We start from the raw sequence: 17,791 nt of genomic DNA on the forward strand, positions 1-17,791 counted from the left end.
GACCTTGGCTAGCATTTAACTCCAGCATTTGACTTCTCAAAATGCAAATTTGCTTTTTTTTTCCCCCCTTCTTCTTTTGTGCATTTGCTGAAATAACATTTAAAATTTGCAACGTAGTATTACTTTGGAGAAAAGCCATTTGAGGTAAAGACTAATTTTTAGCTGCCCCATAATCAAAATTCTGATTGTTTAATTTACTTGTGGCAATTTTTTAACAGTAGCAGTGGCGGTGGTTAATCATCAAGAGCACTTTTTTTGATGCAGGCGTGGGTATAAATGCAGGACCTTTGCTCCCAATCTTTCTTTCCTTTTCACTTCCTTCAATTCAATTACCAAATTTCTTCTTTTTCTCTCTCCTTCCAGTCCTTAACTCCTCAATCTGATCATTATACTTACTTCTTACACATTTTTCTCTCTCCTTTCCACCCCTCCTGTAACTAACATCTTTGTTGTTCAAAAGTTTGAACAGCAGAGTCCTCAGAATCCCAGAACTTTAAGTACTAAATTTCAAGAAAGTAGAAGTTTTTTTTACAAAATAAAGGAAAAAGTCAGCAGTTCAAGATTAAGGTATGCAGAGCGTATTACCAAAAGTATCAGCAGCTCAGAATCTGAAATTGGGTATCTTTCTTTTCTCACACCTTTTAGTTGGGTCTTTCTCTGTTTCAGAGCTCTGTTTACTTCTGACTAGGGTTTCTGCAGTGGTTGAATGAGTATTCATTGTGCCAAAATCAATGTCTCTGCGCAATTAATTGCTTCTGCTCACTTTTTTTAGCTTTCTACTGAGCTGGGCTTTTCTTCCTTTCTTGTTTTGGATATCCAGGAGTTTCTTTAGTGCAAATTTATAGGGACTTCTGGAAATTCAGTGGTTGCTTTGGAAAAACCGATGTTCTTCTATATGCCGTTCTTTAATATACTTTTTTGGTGCACGGACTCTTTCCAAACATATAGTTGTTTAACTCTAACTCATTGGTAATAAATGTAAGTGTGCATTTGGGATCATTTTTGTTTGCTTCATTTCAGCTATTTGGACAGGTTTAGTATGTACCTATTTCTCTGTCTAAATTTAGTAGTACTCTCCTATTTTTTACCATGGTTAGTTGAAATTTTTATCTAGTTGTTGAGCTAGTTTAAAAGGTTAATGTAATTTTTTTTGGTTTCACTCTTTGCTTATGATAGGTCTTTTTGTTGAAGAAAGTGAACAAAGTTGGAATTTTTAGGGTAGTTTTGTAAAAATCAAATCTTGCTAGTCCTATCCGATTCTTGAAAGAAAACTAACTGCAACGGATTGTTATTTGCCAAGTTTGGAAGTTCTTCAAGCATAATGGATATGGCTGAAAAGGATAATATTGGACCAGAGAAGAGGAATGAAGATCTTCTGAACTACCAATCCTCGAATATGCCTTCAGAATGGCAATTAAGTGGTAATTCCCTGTCCAATGCATCCATGGGATTGATTTCTTCAGGCAATCTGGAGCAACCTTCTAGCTCCAATGCTGCAGTAATTGATTCATTGTGTCCTACTATGTGGGAACAGTCATTGAGTGCACAAAATTTAGGTTTCAATGACAACAATGTTCAACATAATACTAGTACTTCAAATGCTTTGGGGAATAGAGCAGGTGGTTTGGGACCCCTGAGAGCTGGTCTTGATAGTTTAGTTGGTATGGGAATGGGATGGACTCCACCTAATGCAATGTTGAAAGGGGGCATGTTTCTACCAGGTGCACCTGGGTATCTTCCTCAGACTTTGGCTCATTTTCCTGCTGATTCAGGTTTCATTGAAAGAGCAGCGAGATATTCGTGCTTCAGTGGTGGAAATTTTAGTGAATTAATTAATCCCTTCAATGCATCTGATTCAATGAATCCATATGCTGGGGGGCTGGCATCAATGCTAGGATCTCAAGAGGCTTTGATGGGAAATGGGCTGAATCCAACATCTGAAATGCAGCCCCCAAAAAATGAGATGAACATGACTGAAAGTTCCAAACATGTTTCTTTTCCTACTGAGTGTGGGCCCTCTGAGGGAATCCCTCTCAAGAATGAGAAGAAGAGTGAGAGCTTAGTGAGGTCTCACGATGAAGCTAAAGGAGGTGTCGGTGCTTCTGGCAATGATTCTGATGAAGCTGAATTTAGTGGCCGAGGTGGTCAAGAAGAATTGGATGCAGCAGATGGAGAGTCTACTCCCAAGGGAATTGGATCAAAGAAGAGGAAAAGATGTGGTCAGGTAGGATTAAATTTACTGTTTTTGGCAGTCAATGAATTGTAGCACTTTAATTGCATATGTAGCATTTGCAGTATGCATTCACGCCAATTTTGCTTCCTCGTGATAATATTCTTGTTCGGACAGGATTCTGAACACAACCAAAAAAAGGGATCTTCACAACAAGCTGCTGAAGTTCCGAATGATGGTACTGAAGTTCAGAAGAAGGGAGACCAGAATCCAACCTCCAGCAAGCCTGGTGGAAAAAATGGTAAACAGGGACCTCAAGCCTCAGGTTCACCTAATGAAGAATACATTCATGTCAGAGCAAGAAGAGGCCAGGCTACAAACAGCCATAGTCTTGCGGAGAGAGTAAGACTTCATGTGAATTTTGCATGTTTTATTGATCAATTCAATATTTGCATGCCCTTATACAATGAGAGCCTCAGCATCTCCACTCTTGAGTTGAACTAAAGATTTCACTTGTAGGTAAGGAGGGAGAAGATCAGTGAAAGGATGAAGTTTCTTCAGGATCTTGTCCCTGGCTGCAGCAAGGTTGGTGCTGTTCAAAGAATTTCATATGTTCCTATGTTGTATTTACAACTCTGCGGATTATGCTTTATTTGTTACTCAATATTGGTTGATTTTCAGGTTACTGGAAAAGCTGTTATGCTGGATGAGATCATTAACTACGTCCAATCTCTACAACGTCAAGTTGAGGTTAGAGGATTTAAAGATTGCATTTTTCACCTACTGTTTCCCACATTTTATGTGTGTGTGAATGTGTGTTTTTTTTTCTACCTTATATGCGTTCTATATAGTCACAATTGTTTAAAGTTCTCTTGGACATGCTTTAATTGCTTCGTAAGATTTCTTTCCTGCATCTTTAGAGCACTAATTAGTGAAATGGCTCCTCTCAATCGTTCCACAAAGGTAAAAATTTTGGGTCACTTTGACATAGTTGATGTTAAATACCTTTTACACGGTCATTGAGGATATGATGTGGTGTAGAATAGTTGTTAGTGCCCATGCCCATTTCAGATTTTATTTTTCTTCTACATGTTGAGGTATTGTGTGTCTGATTGTATTTTCTTCTCTTTTTATTCAGTTCCTGTCAATGAAGCTTGCAACAGTAAACCCAAGGTTAGATTTTAACATTGAAGGGCTCCTCGCAAAAGATGTAAGAAAAACATCATTACGCAAACATGACATATTGATTGCAAAACTTCTTGTCTAAATTGGCATGATTTCTGATTCATACATATCCATTACCTTGACCAAAGGTCCTTCAAACCCGAGCTGGTCCTTCATCACTGACTTTTCCACCTGATATGAGTATGGCATATCCTCAGCTGCATCAATCACAGCAAGGATTGGTCCAAGCAGGTCTTCATGGCCTGGGGAGCCCTTCAGATGTGCTTCGAAGATCCATCAATTCACCTCTGACCACCGTGAGTGGAAACTTGAAGGAACCTTCATCTCATGTAAGCCCTGTTATCATAAAGCTTTGATTTTGCATTTTGCTTGTCTTCTCTTCTTTTGATGTATCGGGGTAGACTAGGTTTTACTGATAAAATACTCTGGAACAGCGGAAACTTATTTCTTCCGAGTGGGAAAAAGGCATAGACTATGCCTGCATTCTTTGTACCCTGTATCTATACTCACAATCATTTATAGGTACCTAATGTGTGGGAAGATGAGCTTCATAATATAGTCCAAATGGGCTTAAATTCAAGTGCTCCTCTCAGCAGCGAAGATATAAGTGGGTATTGGATCTCCTGATCTCACTTTTTAAAAAAAAAAAAAAAAAAAAAAAAAAAAAAAAAAAAAATCAAAAGCAGTACAAGGATGCTAAACTGATCAAAGAATTAACTTCTGCAATTGTAGGGTCTCTGGCGCCAGGCCACATGAAAGCTGAACTCTGATCGTGTTTCTTAAGTTTGTAATTTGGTACATTCTGATAATTTTTTAAAGAGGTCGATGAATGAGGATATCTCTGCATACCAAGATTAACCATTCAGTCAAAGGTTTGAGAAAGTACAGTTTCACCTTTTGCCATACAAAAGCCTTCCCAAGTAGATGGACCAAGTTGTGTCTTTGGCTGAAGCTCTACTACCACTATTGAAGCATCTTAAAAGCTCAGTGATTTTGTTCTTGTACGGTCCTACTTGGTAAATTATCTATTACAAAATACAGCACATCGAATCTTGAATCTTCTCCCACATGGCTGAGGAAAAGCCAATGATATTTGATAATAGCGCGATGAAGAGGAGGGGTTTTGGACCGTAGAACGTAGATTTTTGGACATTGCAAGAGGAACAGGGGATGGTTGTAAGCCTTGTAATCAATTCTGGGCGCTTAAGAAGATATTAGTTGAAACTATGCTTTAATTTTCAATTCTAGCTGGAAGAAGTGGGAAGCATTCTGTGTTGCTGACCTGTTGCCAATGAAAACTATACTAGTACATTTCTTTTGGTTTTAAAACAGTGTGATGTGATTCTATTTGTGCTCCTTCTTCTTGTTTTATTTATTTATTTTTCCATTCTAAATTACAAAACAATAATTGGAAATATGGTTTGTTGGTTGAGATGGAACCTTCGCCATCTATTTCTTTTTTCAGTGTTACCTTATTAATTTCGTTGTTGATGCTCTGCAGCATGAAAGTGGGAAATCTGACAAACAAAACTTCAACTGATTTTTAAGATTGACAATCTAAGTCCAGTTATCTACTGTTGAGCTTGTCAAGTTGGTAAAACACTGATCTAGCTCTGGCTAAAATTTTTTTGGGGGAAAAATGGCTATCCCAAGAAGGTTGCTTTTTGCATATGACAGTCATGTCATCAGAGTCATCAGATGACTAGGTACGGTATGCTTGCTGAGGTCTCTATATTTATATTTACTACAAAAGATAAGACAGATTTTGAGGATGTCACTCAGTAGGAAAACTTCTATAGATTACTAATAAGAAGTCCATACAATTCAGCAGCAGCTCTGATTTTTATGAAAGCCACGATGGGTACAAGCTTTCATGCACAAAAAATTGATTCTGCAGATGTCTGTATACAGAAAAAGACGTCCAGCACTTCGGGATTCCGGATGGAGGAGGACCAGGGCCAGGAAATGTTCATCAGAAAAATTGTTTGGACAAATTTTGTTTAGTTTCATAGGATGTAATTTTATTTGTTCCGGATGTAATTCATCTTTAACATACTGTAAGTATAGAACAAAAATTTGCGAACTTCACGTGTGATGTTAAAATTAATGTAAAAGATGTGATTTGAACCATAGATTCGATCAAATTATGGCCGTGAACCTTTATGGACAGCAATCGTCCCTATCCCCTCTCTCTGAATGAGAATGAGTGACTGAATTTTGCTTATTAAATTTCTTCCCTCTCTTTTTTGCTTATTAAATTCTCTTTTCTGCTTATTAAATTCTGTTTTCTGATAACCAACAGGATACTCAAAGCCTTCAAAAACAATTCTTTGCTGTCTCCATTAATCTAATTGCCAAGGAAATATCAATGAAAATGAGTTTAAAAGAAAAACAATCTGAGACAATGAAAAAAGAATTAAAAAACCCTTGGACAATGTGCCATAATCGTTGTTCCACTATCATGAAATATAAAACGTTATTCATCAACTTCAACACGTCAAATTTTCCCAGCCATTATTCTCCTCAATTCCTTTCAAGTTCGCTGGCAATCGCACGTGACATCCCACGTGATCTAACACCAGTCAACCTAACCATAACATACAATTCCCGCCAAAACCCAACCTTCTTGCCTCTATGTCTGGTATTTCCAGTTACTGTTGTTCAATACTCAAAAACTGCTGTGAAAACAAAAATTTAAGCCAAGCTAAGAAGCTCCACTGCATCATAATCAAAACCCTAGAAAACCCAGAAACCTTTTTGCTAAACAACCTTATAAACAGCTACATAAAGCTCCACAACGTAGTGTATGCACGCAATGTGTTCGATAAAATTCCAAAACCAAATCTTTTCTCATGGAACACCATTCTTTCAGCTTATTCAAAATCAGGGAATCTTTCAAAAATGGAAGAAGTGTTCAAATTGATGCCAAAAAAAGATGGTGTTTCTTGGAATTTGATTATTTCAGGATATGCGTCCAGAGGGATGTCTAATGAGGCTTTAAAGGCTTATAAGTTGATGATAAGAGATGGGTTGGGGAGTTTGAATAGGATTACATTCTCTAAGATGCTTATATTGTCGTTGAACAAAGGGTGGATTGAATTGGGTAGGCAAGTTCACGGGCAAATCACGAAATGTGGTTTTATGTCTTATGTGTTTGTGGGGAGTCCTTTAGTAGATATGTATGCAAAGTCAGGGTTGATATGTGATGCAAAACAGGTTTTTGATGAGTTACCTGAAAGGAATCTGGTCATACATAACACGATGATTATGGGTTTTTTGAGGTGTGGGATGGTGGAAGAGGCAGGGCATTTGTTTAGTCATATGACTGAAAAAGATTCGATTTCATGGACCACAATGATTACAGGGCTAACACAAAATTGTCTTGAGATAGATGCAATTGATTTATTCCGAAATATGATGTTGGAAGGATTGGCTGTTGATCAGTTTACTTTTGGGAGCATTCTCACTGCTTGTGGAGGTCTTATAGCACTAAAAGAAGGTAAACAGATTCATGCTTTTGCAGTTAAAACCAATCATGTTGATAATGTTTTCGTCGGCAGTGCTCTTGTTGACATGTACTCAAAGTGTAGAAGCATTACGTCTGCAGAGACAGTTTTTAAGAGCATGCCATACAAAAATATTATCTCTTGGACTGCAATGGTTGTGGGGTTTGGCCAGAATGGGTACAGTGAGGAAGCCATTCAGATCTTTTGTGAGATACAGAGAATTGGGATAGAGCCAGATGAATATACATTAGGAAGTGTAATTAGCTCCTGTGGGAACCTAGCTAGCTTGGAAGAGGGAGGCCAGTTTCATGCTCAAGCACAAGTTTCAGGTTTAATTTCCTTTACCACTGTTGCTAATGCACTTGTAACACTCTATGGTAAGTGCGGAAGTATAGGAGATTCTCATCAGATGTTTAATGAAATGAAGATTAAGGATGAAGTTTCTTGGACTGCACTAGTATCAGGTTATGCGCAATTTGGAAAAGCCAATGAAACAGTGGATATATTTGAGAAAATGTTGGCCAGCGGACTACAACCAGACAGTGTTACTTTCATTGGCATTCTTTCAGCCTGCAGCAGAGCAGGATTGGTAAAAGAAGGGCATCACTATTTTCAATTAATGGTTGAGGAATATGGAATAAAGCCAATGGTTGATCACTATACTTGCATGATAGATCTACTTAGCCGTGCTGGGAAGTTAGAAGAAGCTAAAGATTTTATACAGAAGATGCCTTGCAAACCTGATGCAATTGGCTGGGCTACATTGCTGAGCTCTTGCAGATCTCGTGGTAACATAGAAATTGGGAAATGGGCTGCAAAATATCTTCAGGAACTAGACCCGGAAAACCCTGCTAGCTATGTTTTGCTCTCAAGTATGTATGCGTCTAGAGGACTATGGGGTGAGGTTGCTCAATTAAGAAGAAGAATGCGAGATAAGGGTGTCAAAAAGGAGCCAGGGTTTAGTTGGATTAAATACAAGAACAAGGTGCATATTTTCTCTGCCGATGACAAGTCCAGTCCATTTTCAGATCAAATATACAATGAACTGGAAAAGTTGAATCTCAAAATGATAGATGAGGGATATATTCCAGACGTGAGTTCAATACTTCATGATATTGAGGAGTCGGAAAAAATAAAAAGTCTGAACCACCATAGTGAGAGGCTTGCTATTGCTTTTGGTTTGCTTTTTGTCCCTCCTGCCTTACCCATTAGAGTGGTGAAAAACCTCCGAGTTTGTGGTGACTGCCACAATGCAACTAAAATTATTTCCAAGATAACCCAGAGGGAAATCCTTGTTAGAGATGCTGTACGCTACCATTTGTTTAAGGATGGGAAATGTTCTTGTGGGGATTTCTGGTGATGGATTTTGTAATGCTTGAAACTCTTGCTGATGGTACTGCAACTTGGGAAGGGTCATAAAAGTAAGGCATGGTATGGAATGAATATGAAAAAGTTGCTCCTATGCCAATCTAGTTGGTTTTTAATCTTGTGAAAAGAGTGCATTCTGTGAAGAAACCATTCCATCATATATTACATAAAAGACGGACAATAATTTGGTTTGTGAGGGTGCTTAGCTAAGATGTTTATCCATCTTTTGAATGAGGGGTGGCTTGGGAAATCTTCCTATCAGAATCTTTTTCCACGAGGTAAAAGTTCTTTTTCCTCTATCTCTCAAATGATAGGTAAATTTTGCTTGAAACATTCCGAAAAGATATCCATCAATAAGAAAATGCACATCAGATGACATTACAACTGGATTGTTGACAATTTCGATGTTTGTATTGCAGAAACAGCATCTGATTCATAATGATTTTAAATCCCTAACATGCTTCAGATGTCTCATTTTTTCTTTTCTGCTTCTGCTTCTTTGACATTGGGATAGATCATCTATTGCTTTGGAATGGAAAAGACATTCTTTGCTATAGATAGTGAGAGATATTTCCAGCTTCAGCTGAAGTTTTCACTGGATCATGAAAAAATGTACTTCTTTTCCAGATGGATCATCCAGTGGATGATCATTTTCCAGTATTAATGGATCAAAAGATGACAGCAATTGTTTACAAGTTTTATTTTGCCTTCCTAGTTACAGTAAAAAAGCAAGGAAACTTCACACTCTTGTTTCTTAGTACACTACTCAATGTGGTTAGTTTTGTTGCATGAATTGTCTTGTCTATTCGAATTTTTTACTTTTGGAAAAAGAGTTAGTATTCGAATGGGGGTAAAGATGATGCAATAAATTCTTGTGCAAGGAAATAATGTTCATGATGTTGTGAATTAAATAGCTGAGAAACAATATCCAGAACTAGAATATGACAGTAGAAATGCACAAATTACACCTGTTTACAGATTTTGTAATATACTAATTTAGTCCTTTTGTGATAATTTGACAGACTCCGATTGATTTTGCTGATTCTGCATGTGTAAAGAAGAGCTCTTTAGGATGAGAATTTCACAGTAGAAAAGCACCAGAAAAGTTTAAGGAAGCCTAAAAGAAATACCTGCAATTGGTTGCAGATATCAAGGACTTCAGGTAGTGGTGCCCAGTCTCCGAAGTTTCTCTCAATGAACTGATAAGCAATGCCAGTCTTTCCTCTGCCAACTATGAAGAGGCCACCTTTTATCTCACCTTCCCCCTTGAAGTTATGCTCCAACCCTGTAGCCTTGGCTTTCTTATAATTTGCAATAGCTTGAGGATTTAAGAGGAACCCTGATATAAATTTATCTTTTAGAAGCTTTCCTCCGCCCAGTGCTTTAAAGAATTCCATTCCTCTGTCATAGACCACACCACCACCCCAATAACGGGGCCAGAAGTCTTTTACCTTTAACAATCAAAGTAATAGTTTAAGTTGTGTGAGAAGACACGAGAATATGTCAAAGGTGACTAGTAGAATACCTCTGGTTCTATGTGCTCGTGAATAACTGCAAACAACTGAACCCCGATTGCATCAAAGATGGGTTTTCTGGAATAAAGTTGATGAGCTTCAGCTCTGCACATGATGCACCTGTTTTGTTTTTTGCCCCCATTTACAGAGAAAAATACTGTTATGCGTGATTTTTTAATGATGTAAAAGAAAATCAAATGCCAAATCTGTCCAATATCTGCAGTGTTTGAATAAGTACCTACGTGGAAACACAGGATGTATAAGGTGCCTTCTGCTTAATACCACGTTAGACTAAATATGTTAATAAGCTTTCATGCAATATCTTCAATCTGTGCAAATTATCAAGGGCAGTAGTTGGGATCTGGTCTACTAAATGCAAAAGTCAAGAACAGCTGCTTATGGAAGTCAAGGACAGCCTGCTAGCAAAAGTAAAAGTCAAGAACAGCTGCTTATGGAAGTCATGGGCAGCAACTGATTATGAGATCTGATCTGCTAGCAAAAGACAAGAACAGCTGCTTATGGGATCTAGTCTACTAATTGCACTAATCAAGGAGAGCTGATTATGGTCTACTATATTAGATGTATATTAGCATATATGTAATTAATACATTAGGGAGGTAGATATTCTGACGGAGGAGAGAAGGTACAGAGTTTTTCTATTTAAATGGAAAAGATGCACAAAAGAGGCATTCGGTCTTTGATCTAGAAAACTTGTCATGGTATCAGAGCCAGTTATTTGAATTTCTCAGCCTTTCCAAACTTTCTGAGTTGTTATCCTTCTTGGGTTGATTATTTTGATCAATCATTTGGTTTCAAGATATCCTTTTGGGTCAATCATATTGTGGTTGGCAGCTTTTCTTGTAATTCAGATCTTTGTTTTTTTTGAAAGAATGTCTATGGAAAACTCTTTGGGAAAAATACATACGGAATCTTTGTCCATCAAGTTCACTGGAAAAAATTATGCGGCATGGGAATTTCAATTTAGGATGTTTCTAAAAGGCAAAGAGCTTTGGAGTCATATTGACGGGTCTTCTACAGCACCTAGAGATGGAAAGGAAATTAGTCAATGGGAGGCAAAGGATGCTAGAATTATTTCTTGGATTCTAGCATCTATTGAAGCTCATATGGTGAACAATTTACGCTCCTTTAATACAGCAAAGGAGATGTGGGATCATTTGAAGCGTGTATATCATCAAGATAATACAGCAAGAAGATTTCAGCTTGAATTGGAAATTAGTACATGTAGCCAAGGTAATCTCTCTATTGAGCAGTATTATTCTGGATTTCTTAATTTATGGAGTGAATACTCTGGTATAATCTATTCTAAGGTACCAAGCGAAGCCTTAGCCGGTATTCAAGCGGTTCACGAAGATAGTAAGCGTGACCAGTTTCTAATGAAACTGAGGCCTGAATTTGAGGCGATTAGAGCTGGATTGTTAAATAGAAACCCAGTTCCTTCTTTAGACGTATGTCTTGGTGACTTGTTGCGAGAAGAACAGAGAATGGCTACACAAACTATCATAGGTACATCAAAGGAGATATCTGAAGTTGTCAATATTGCCTATGCTGCTCAAGGGAAGAATCGCGGAAAGGGACAAGTACAGTGCTATAGTTGCAAGGAACTTGGGCATATTGCACGCAATTGTGGAAAGAAATTTTGCAATTATTGTAAGCAAACTGGACACATTATCAAGGACTGTCCTACACGCCCTGAGAATCGAAGAGTCCAAGCCTTTCAAGGTGCTGTCCAAGACTCTAACACTATTGGTTCTACATCCACAGCCACAACACTTACTCCAGAAATGGTTCAACAAATGATTCTTTCAGCATTTTCTACTCTTGGACTTCAAGGTCAAGGTAAAATTGTTTCTACTCCTTGGTTAGTTGATTCTGGAGCATCAAATCATATGACTGGTTCATCTGCATCACTACATAATCTACGGCAATATACTGGTACACAAAATATTCAGATTGCTAACGGCAGTAATCTTCCAATTACAGCCATTGGTGATATTGGACCTTCTTTTCGTCATGTATTTGTCTCTCCAGGGTTGTCTACTAGTTTGATTTCTGTTGGTCAGATGGTGGATAATAACTGTGATGTACGGTTCTCTCGTGATGGTTGTCTTGTGCAGGACCAGGTGTCGGGGAAGGTGATCGCGAAGGGGCCTAAAGTGGGCAGACTATTTCCTTTGCAATTTTCAGTTCCAAGTAGTTTGTCTTTGGCTTCTATGGTTGTTGACAATAAAGTTGAAGTATGGCATCAACGATTGGGTCATCCAAATAATGTCATTTTATCTCATTTAATAAAGCATGATTTTCTGGGGAGCAAGGATCAGTGTTTTAATCATAAATTGTCTTTTGATTGTTCTACTTGTAGACTAGGGAAAAGTAAAATATTACCTTTTCCTAGTCATGGTGGTCATGCTAATACAAGTTTTGAGATCATTCATAGTGATGTTTGGGGTATTACTCCTGTTGTTTCACATGCACAATATAAATATTTTGTGACATTCATTGATGACTATAGTCGTTTCACATGGGTATATTTTTTGCGTACTAAAGCTGAAGTATTTGCTGTTTTTAAGAAATTTGTAGCTTATGTAGAAACACAATTTTCTACTTGCATTAAAGTTTTACACTCTGACAATGGCGGGGAATATATGTCACATGCCTTTCAAGCATTTTTGCAACAGAGAGGTATTTTATCTCAACGATCATGTCCTTATACCCCTCAACAGAATGGGGTGGCTGAACGTAAGCATCGCCATTTGTTGGATATGGTACGAACCTTACTCTTGCAGTCTTCGGTTCCATCTAAATTTTGGGTGGAAGCTTTATCCACTGCAGTTTATTTAATCAATCGTCTACCTTCTCAACAATTGAATTTTGATTCTCCTTATTATCGTCTTTTTGGTGTACATCCTGATTATGGCAATCTACACACATTCGGATGTGTTTGCTTTGTTCACTTACCTCCTCATGAGCGTCACAAACTTACAGCTCAATCTGTAAAATGTGCTTTCATGGGTTATAGTACAACTCATAAAGGATTTTTGTGTTATGATGCTATTGCTAATCATCTACACATTTCTAGAAATGTGATTTTCTTTGAAAATGAGCACTACTTTCCATACCATGGTTCCTCGTCTGAAGGTGTTGTTCTTCCTAACTTTGATGATATTGCTCCACCAGTTGATCGATTTAAACCTGGGATTGTTTATCAGAGACGACAGGCTTCTTCATCACAACCTCTTCTTGACACTAATCCAGTCCTTGCTCCAACCACTCTTCGAAGGTCCCTACGTCTTAGTCGTCCGCCTGATCGGTATGGTTTTTCTGCCACTATAACTGACACTACAGTTCCTACATCCTATTTACAGGCAGCTAAACAAGCATGTTGGGTGAAAGCTATGAATGAGGAACTTCAAGCTCTTCAGGAGAATCATACTTGGGATCTTGTTCCTTGTCCCGATGGTGTTAAACCCATTGGTTGTAAATGGGTATTTTCTGTTAAATTGAGATCTGATGGCTCACTTGAAAGGTATAAGGCACGATTAGTAGCTCTTGGTAATCGGCAAAAGTATGGAGTACATTATGAGGAGACCTTTGCTCCTGTGGCAAAGATGACAACAGTTAGACTTGTTCTAGCTATTGCTGCTTCTACAGGCTGGTCATTGCGACAGATGGATGTAAAGAATGCCTTTTTACATGGCGATCTTCAAGAAGATATTTATATGACTCCACCATCAGGGTTATTTTTTACATCTTCTTCTGATGTTTGTAAGCTAAAACGTTCACTCTATGGCTTAAAACAAGCTCCACGGGCTTGGTTTGATAAGTTCCGTTCTACCCTTATTAGCTTCTCATTTGTTCAGAGCCAGTATGACTCCTCTTTGTTTCTTCGCAAGACTGATAAGGGACTGGTTTTACTTCTGGTTTATGTTGATGATATTGTTATCACAGGAAATGACTCTGCATTAATCTCTCAACTTCAAGAGCATCTTCAACGTTCTTTTCATATGAAAGATTTAGGTCCTCTACAATATTTTTTGGGCCTAGAAGTGCACTCTACCTCAGTTGGTATTTTCTTACATCAACATAAATACATCCAGGAATTAATTGCTTTGGCAGGTCTTCAAGATGGTCGGTCTGTTGATACTCCCTTGGAAGTAAATGTTAAATATCGCCGTGATGAGGGTGATTTTCTCTCAGATCCCTCTCTCTATCGGCAATTGGTGGGAAGTCTTAACTATTTAACTATTACTCGGCCTGATATTTCATTTGCTGTTCAACAAGTTAGTCAATTTATGCAGACGCCTAGGCATCTCCATCTAGCTGCTGTTCGTCGCATTATTCGCTATTTACTAGGCACTTCCTCTCGTGGTCTTTTCTTCTCCAAAAATTCTCCTATTCATTTGGTAGCCTATAGCGACGCTGACTGGGCAGGGTGTTCAGATACTAGACGATCAATTACTGGTTGGTGCATGTTTCTTGGAAATTCTCTTATTTCTTGGAAAAGCAAAAAGCAAGATAGGGTGTCTAAATCCTCTACTGAGTCAGAGTATCGTGCTATGTCCTCTGGATGTTCTGAGATCATTTGGCTTCGAGGCCTCTTAGGTGAGCTTGGGTTTCCCCAACTTGCACCTACTCCCCTTCATGCCGATAATACTAGCGCTATTCACATTGCTGCTAATCCTGTATTCCATGAGCGTACAAAACATATTGAAGTTGATTGTCACTCTATCCGTGAAGCATATGATGATCATGTTATTTCTCTTCCTCATATTACCACTGATCTCCAAACTGCTGATATATTTACTAAAGCTCTCTCCCGTCATAGACACAATTTTCTGGTTGACAAATTGATGCTTTTTGATCCACCAGCATCAATTTGAGGGGGGATATCAAGGGCAGTAGTTGGGATCTGGTCTACTAAATGCAAAAGTCAAGAACAGCTGCTTATGGAAGTCAAGGACAGCCTGCTAGCAAAAGTAAAAGTCAAGAACAGCTGCTTATGGAAGTCATGGGCAGCAACTGATTATGAGATCTGATCTGCTAGCAAAAGACAAGAACAGCTGCTTATGGGATCTAGTCTACTAATTGCACTCATGGTCTACTATATTAGATGTATATTAGCATATATGTAATTAATACATTAGGGAGGTAGATATTCTGACGGAGGAGAGAAGGTACAGAGTTTTTCTATTTAAATGGAAAAGATGCACAAAAGAGGCATTCGGTCTTTGATCTAGAAAACTTGTCACAAATACCATATTTTGAGAATTCTGATACTTATTTTTCAAGGTTTTGTATGGGTGTTAAAAATAATTAACTTTTTGTGCATTTTTGTTTGTACTAGGTGCAAAAAGCTTTTAGACCTTGAAGCAATTTGAATTGAGAAATGCATAACCTGGGCAGATATACACAAAATATGATGATGATGATCGAACACAAATTGCATTAAGGCTTACCCTGGGCGCCGGAGGCAGAGGAGAATTGCTGGTTTATCACGCCAGAGTTCTGAAGCCTTCATGGGAGGTGTCTTGCTTTTCACCAGACGCTCCATTCCAACCTTATATTCTGGGGTAAGTTTCTGAACTGAAACATTCTCAATTGCTGATAGTGGAGCAACATTGTCAACAACAGGTGGAGGCTGTACACATCCACATGCTCTTGGTTCAGCAGGCAGTGAAGCTACAATACCTTTAAAAACATGTCCATCTTTGATCTTAAAATCTGCCATGGGCTGCTCAATAGAAATATCATAAGCTACACTGGGTTTTACACTTGATCTTGTCATGCTTGGACTTCCTCTTGAGTTGATGGACGAAGGCCGTGTCTTGTAAATACTGTTATTTCTGAGAGGCCCAGAGGTACGTTTCCTTGGTGTGAGATATGCTGATGCTGACAAAGGATCTACGGCACGTGGAGTCGTTCTGTCCATAAAACGAACAACGTGACCTCTTTTCATTCCAAAATGAGTTGAAAGATCTCCCATGCTCAAGTTTAGAAGCTCAGGAAGGCATTTCCTAGAGGCCTCCATGTGATCAGCATATTGCATTAGTGCACGATCATGCAGGTACGATCTGATTTCAAGTGCATCCTTCAGTAGGACAAGATAATGATCTTTAGATATGAGGAAAAAAATTATTATTTCTTTACCAAAAACAGAAGAGTAGATTAATTTGGAAAAAAGAAAAGAAATTATAACAGAACGTCTAGTGGTGAGTTTTCTGACAAAACTGGGTGTTAGTAGATGACAGTATGGAAAAAGGTCTGACATTACTTATTTGGCAAATCTGGAAATCAAAGAGACATCAAGTACAATTCCCTTGTTTGCAAAAACATTATTGGACACTCTTTTCGAAGATGGTGCGGTTAAGGACTTGATAAGTCATTCTTAAGGAAAACTTCTACTGAACAGTCTGAACTAGATTATGAAACAGAGATGATTTGATAGCATGCCAACCTTCTGCTCTTGAGTCATGTTTAAGGAATTCATATCTTCTGCATTCATGAGCTTCAAAGTCGGTACATCATCCCAACCATCCTCCATCAGCTTTGAGGTAATTGCCTTTAGGGCTCCATTTCCAACAAAGTCCTCCATTGAGAAAGAGCCCATCTTCTTGGCCCTCGTGAAGCAGACTCTTATGCAGCAATTATGCACGCAATGTTTGAGAGCAAAGGAAAAGATGGAGATAAGGAGAGAATAGTTGAGAGGAGTTTGATTTTTTCCCGCAAACTTGAATGTCCTCAACTTACATAGTAGACAAAAGAGACCTTGGCTGCCTAAATTGCTGAAGCTTGACAGTGACACGATATATTTTTTTTTTTTTGACAAAGTCTACTCTAGAAACATTTTCATCAGAAGATCCCAAATTTCGTTCACTTTTCTTGTTTAATTCGTTGCATGATGTTGATGAAAAAGTTTTGGGCTGTCTGCCTGCATATTTTCAACCGGAAGATTAAGTTCCAGACAGCACACATATTATTGTATTCACTAGTCAACAATATGTTCCTTTTTCCAAGCTAATGATAGATTGTCGACTGAGTTAAAACTACCTGTTTATTCAGATATGAAAAGGGAAAATACTATATGACTCATACCTGCCCCCCTCCCCTTGCACTCTCATTTTAAATGTCAGTTGAATCTGATGTTATATTTCCTCGAGGTGGCTATTCGATTGTTTTGTTTGAAAAGCCCGCAAATTTGTCCATGCGAGCAGTAAAACCATGCAAATTTGAAGACCACCAACAATACGTAATATGGCTTTGAATATCAACACTTTAATATGGTAAGGCTATCATTTTTGTAGAGATTCCAGTGCAATAGGTTAGATTGAAAATGCAAGGGAGATTGAGCAAAAATATCCTTTGCATAGGAAAATTCATTCTTGATGAAGTTAATGGTTTCTTCTATTTTTGTAGCGATCTGATATCCTGTGTCAATAAGTAAACAACTGCCGTCCTAAGCCAGCTGAAAGCTTCAATCTGGAATGCCATCTGGAGAAAAAGCAAAGATCTCCTTTACAACTTGGTTTTTGTCAGTACTACTAACTTAATGGGAACCTATCTCGTTTTACATTCCAGAACGGGTTAGTTGTGTAATCATGCCAGCCGGCATCTTAGTAGCTGCCTCCAAATGTACCTATTTTGGGACTTGGCGTTGGCTGATGTGACCAGTAGTTGTGGGTCGCATGCAACTGTTGTTTTAAAGTCTGTACAAGATACTAGCTCAACGTATGCATCGCCGCCCTTATTACTGTTTTTTTTTTTTTAAATGTAAGTGGAAGGATTTCAACTCGAGACGTCTCAATTACATCCTCCCATCGACCTTATGACTAAGACATAACTCATATAGGATAATTTAAACAAGATATAGTATACCAGCAGTATCAGAGACGTGCAAAATACATTCTTATTATACCTTGATAGTAAAACTTTTGTCCTGTATAATTATTCAAACGTTATGATTCTTGAGAATTAGCATCTGGACTTGTCAGTTGTAATGAAAGGTGTAGGTTATTAGTTTCTTGTCATACAAA

General features: G+C 38.2%; 3 protein-coding genes across 9 annotated transcripts; 2 read left to right on the top strand and 1 right to left on the bottom strand.

The window, feature by feature from the left end:
* Positions 1–291: 291 nt before the first annotated feature.
* LOC140021127 (transcription factor bHLH49-like) lies at positions 292–5,487 on the top strand. 7 transcript variants are annotated; one of them, XR_011825100.1, is made up of 9 exons: positions 292–618; positions 1,177–2,224; positions 2,348–2,572; positions 2,690–2,755; positions 2,852–2,920; positions 3,309–3,380; positions 3,484–3,684; positions 3,790–3,962; positions 4,088–4,711. XR_011825100.1 is itself a non-coding variant. In XM_072071889.1 (9 exons), the coding sequence occupies exons 2-9, from the start codon at positions 1,322–1,324 to the stop codon at positions 4,116–4,118; spliced, it is 1,656 nt and encodes a 551-aa protein (XP_071927990.1). In that variant the 5' UTR covers positions 293–618; positions 1,177–1,321; the 3' UTR covers positions 4,119–4,711. The 7 variants fall into 7 exon arrangements, 6 of the variants coding, with proteins under 6 accessions (XP_071927993.1, XP_071927990.1, XP_071927988.1 ...); XM_072071889.1 differs by having other exon boundaries at positions 293–618; positions 3,878–3,966; XM_072071887.1 differs by having other exon boundaries at positions 293–618; positions 3,878–3,962.
* A 149-nt stretch (positions 5,488–5,636) lies between these two features.
* Positions 5,637–10,607, top strand: LOC140021126 (putative pentatricopeptide repeat-containing protein At1g68930). Its single transcript, XM_072071886.1, has 2 exons — positions 5,637–8,507; positions 9,252–10,607. The coding sequence occupies exon 1, from the start codon at positions 5,990–5,992 to the stop codon at positions 8,219–8,221; it is 2,232 nt and encodes a 743-aa protein (XP_071927987.1). The 5' UTR covers positions 5,637–5,989; the 3' UTR covers positions 8,222–8,507; positions 9,252–10,607.
* On the bottom strand, positions 9,111–16,909 carry LOC140021128 (uncharacterized). The gene is made up of 5 exons (XM_072071893.1): positions 16,216–16,909; positions 15,218–15,849; positions 9,755–9,863; positions 9,360–9,680; positions 9,111–9,273 (listed from the first exon to the last, which is right to left on the bottom strand). The coding sequence occupies exons 1-5, from the start codon at positions 16,366–16,368 to the stop codon at positions 9,226–9,228; spliced, it is 1,263 nt and encodes a 420-aa protein (XP_071927994.1). The 5' UTR covers positions 16,369–16,909; the 3' UTR covers positions 9,111–9,225.
* Between the last annotated feature and the right edge of the window lie 882 nt (positions 16,910–17,791).

The sequence above is a fragment of the Coffea arabica genome, chromosome 11e (genome assembly GCF_036785885.1).
Source record: "Coffea arabica cultivar ET-39 chromosome 11e, Coffea Arabica ET-39 HiFi, whole genome shotgun sequence".
In the NCBI taxonomy this organism is placed as follows: domain Eukaryota; kingdom Viridiplantae; phylum Streptophyta; class Magnoliopsida; order Gentianales; family Rubiaceae; genus Coffea; species Coffea arabica.

Coding starts and splice junctions, on each gene's coding strand:
- LOC140021127 (XM_072071887.1), top strand. CDS start 1,322: ATGGATATGGCTGAAAAGGATAATATTGGACCAGAGAAGAGGAATGAA. Junction 2,225..2,347: donor AGAGGAAAAGATGTGGTCAG/GTAGGATTAAAT, acceptor TTGTTCGGACAG/GATTCTGAACACAACCAAAA. Junction 3,685..3,877: donor TGAAGGAACCTTCATCTCAT/GTAAGCCCTGTT, acceptor AATCATTTATAG/GTACCTAATGTGTGGGAAGA.
- LOC140021126 (XM_072071886.1), top strand. CDS start 5,990: ATGTCTGGTATTTCCAGTTACTGTTGTTCAATACTCAAAAACTGCTGT.
- LOC140021128 (XM_072071893.1), bottom strand. CDS start 16,368: ATGGGCTCTTTCTCAATGGAGGACTTTGTTGGAAATGGAGCCCTAAAG. Junction 15,850..16,215: donor ACATGACTCAAGAGCAGAAG/GTTGGCATGCTA, acceptor GTCCTACTGAAG/GATGCACTTGAAATCAGATC. Junction 9,681..9,754: donor ACGAGCACATAGAACCAGAG/GTATTCTACTAG, acceptor TGATTGTTAAAG/GTAAAAGACTTCTGGCCCCG.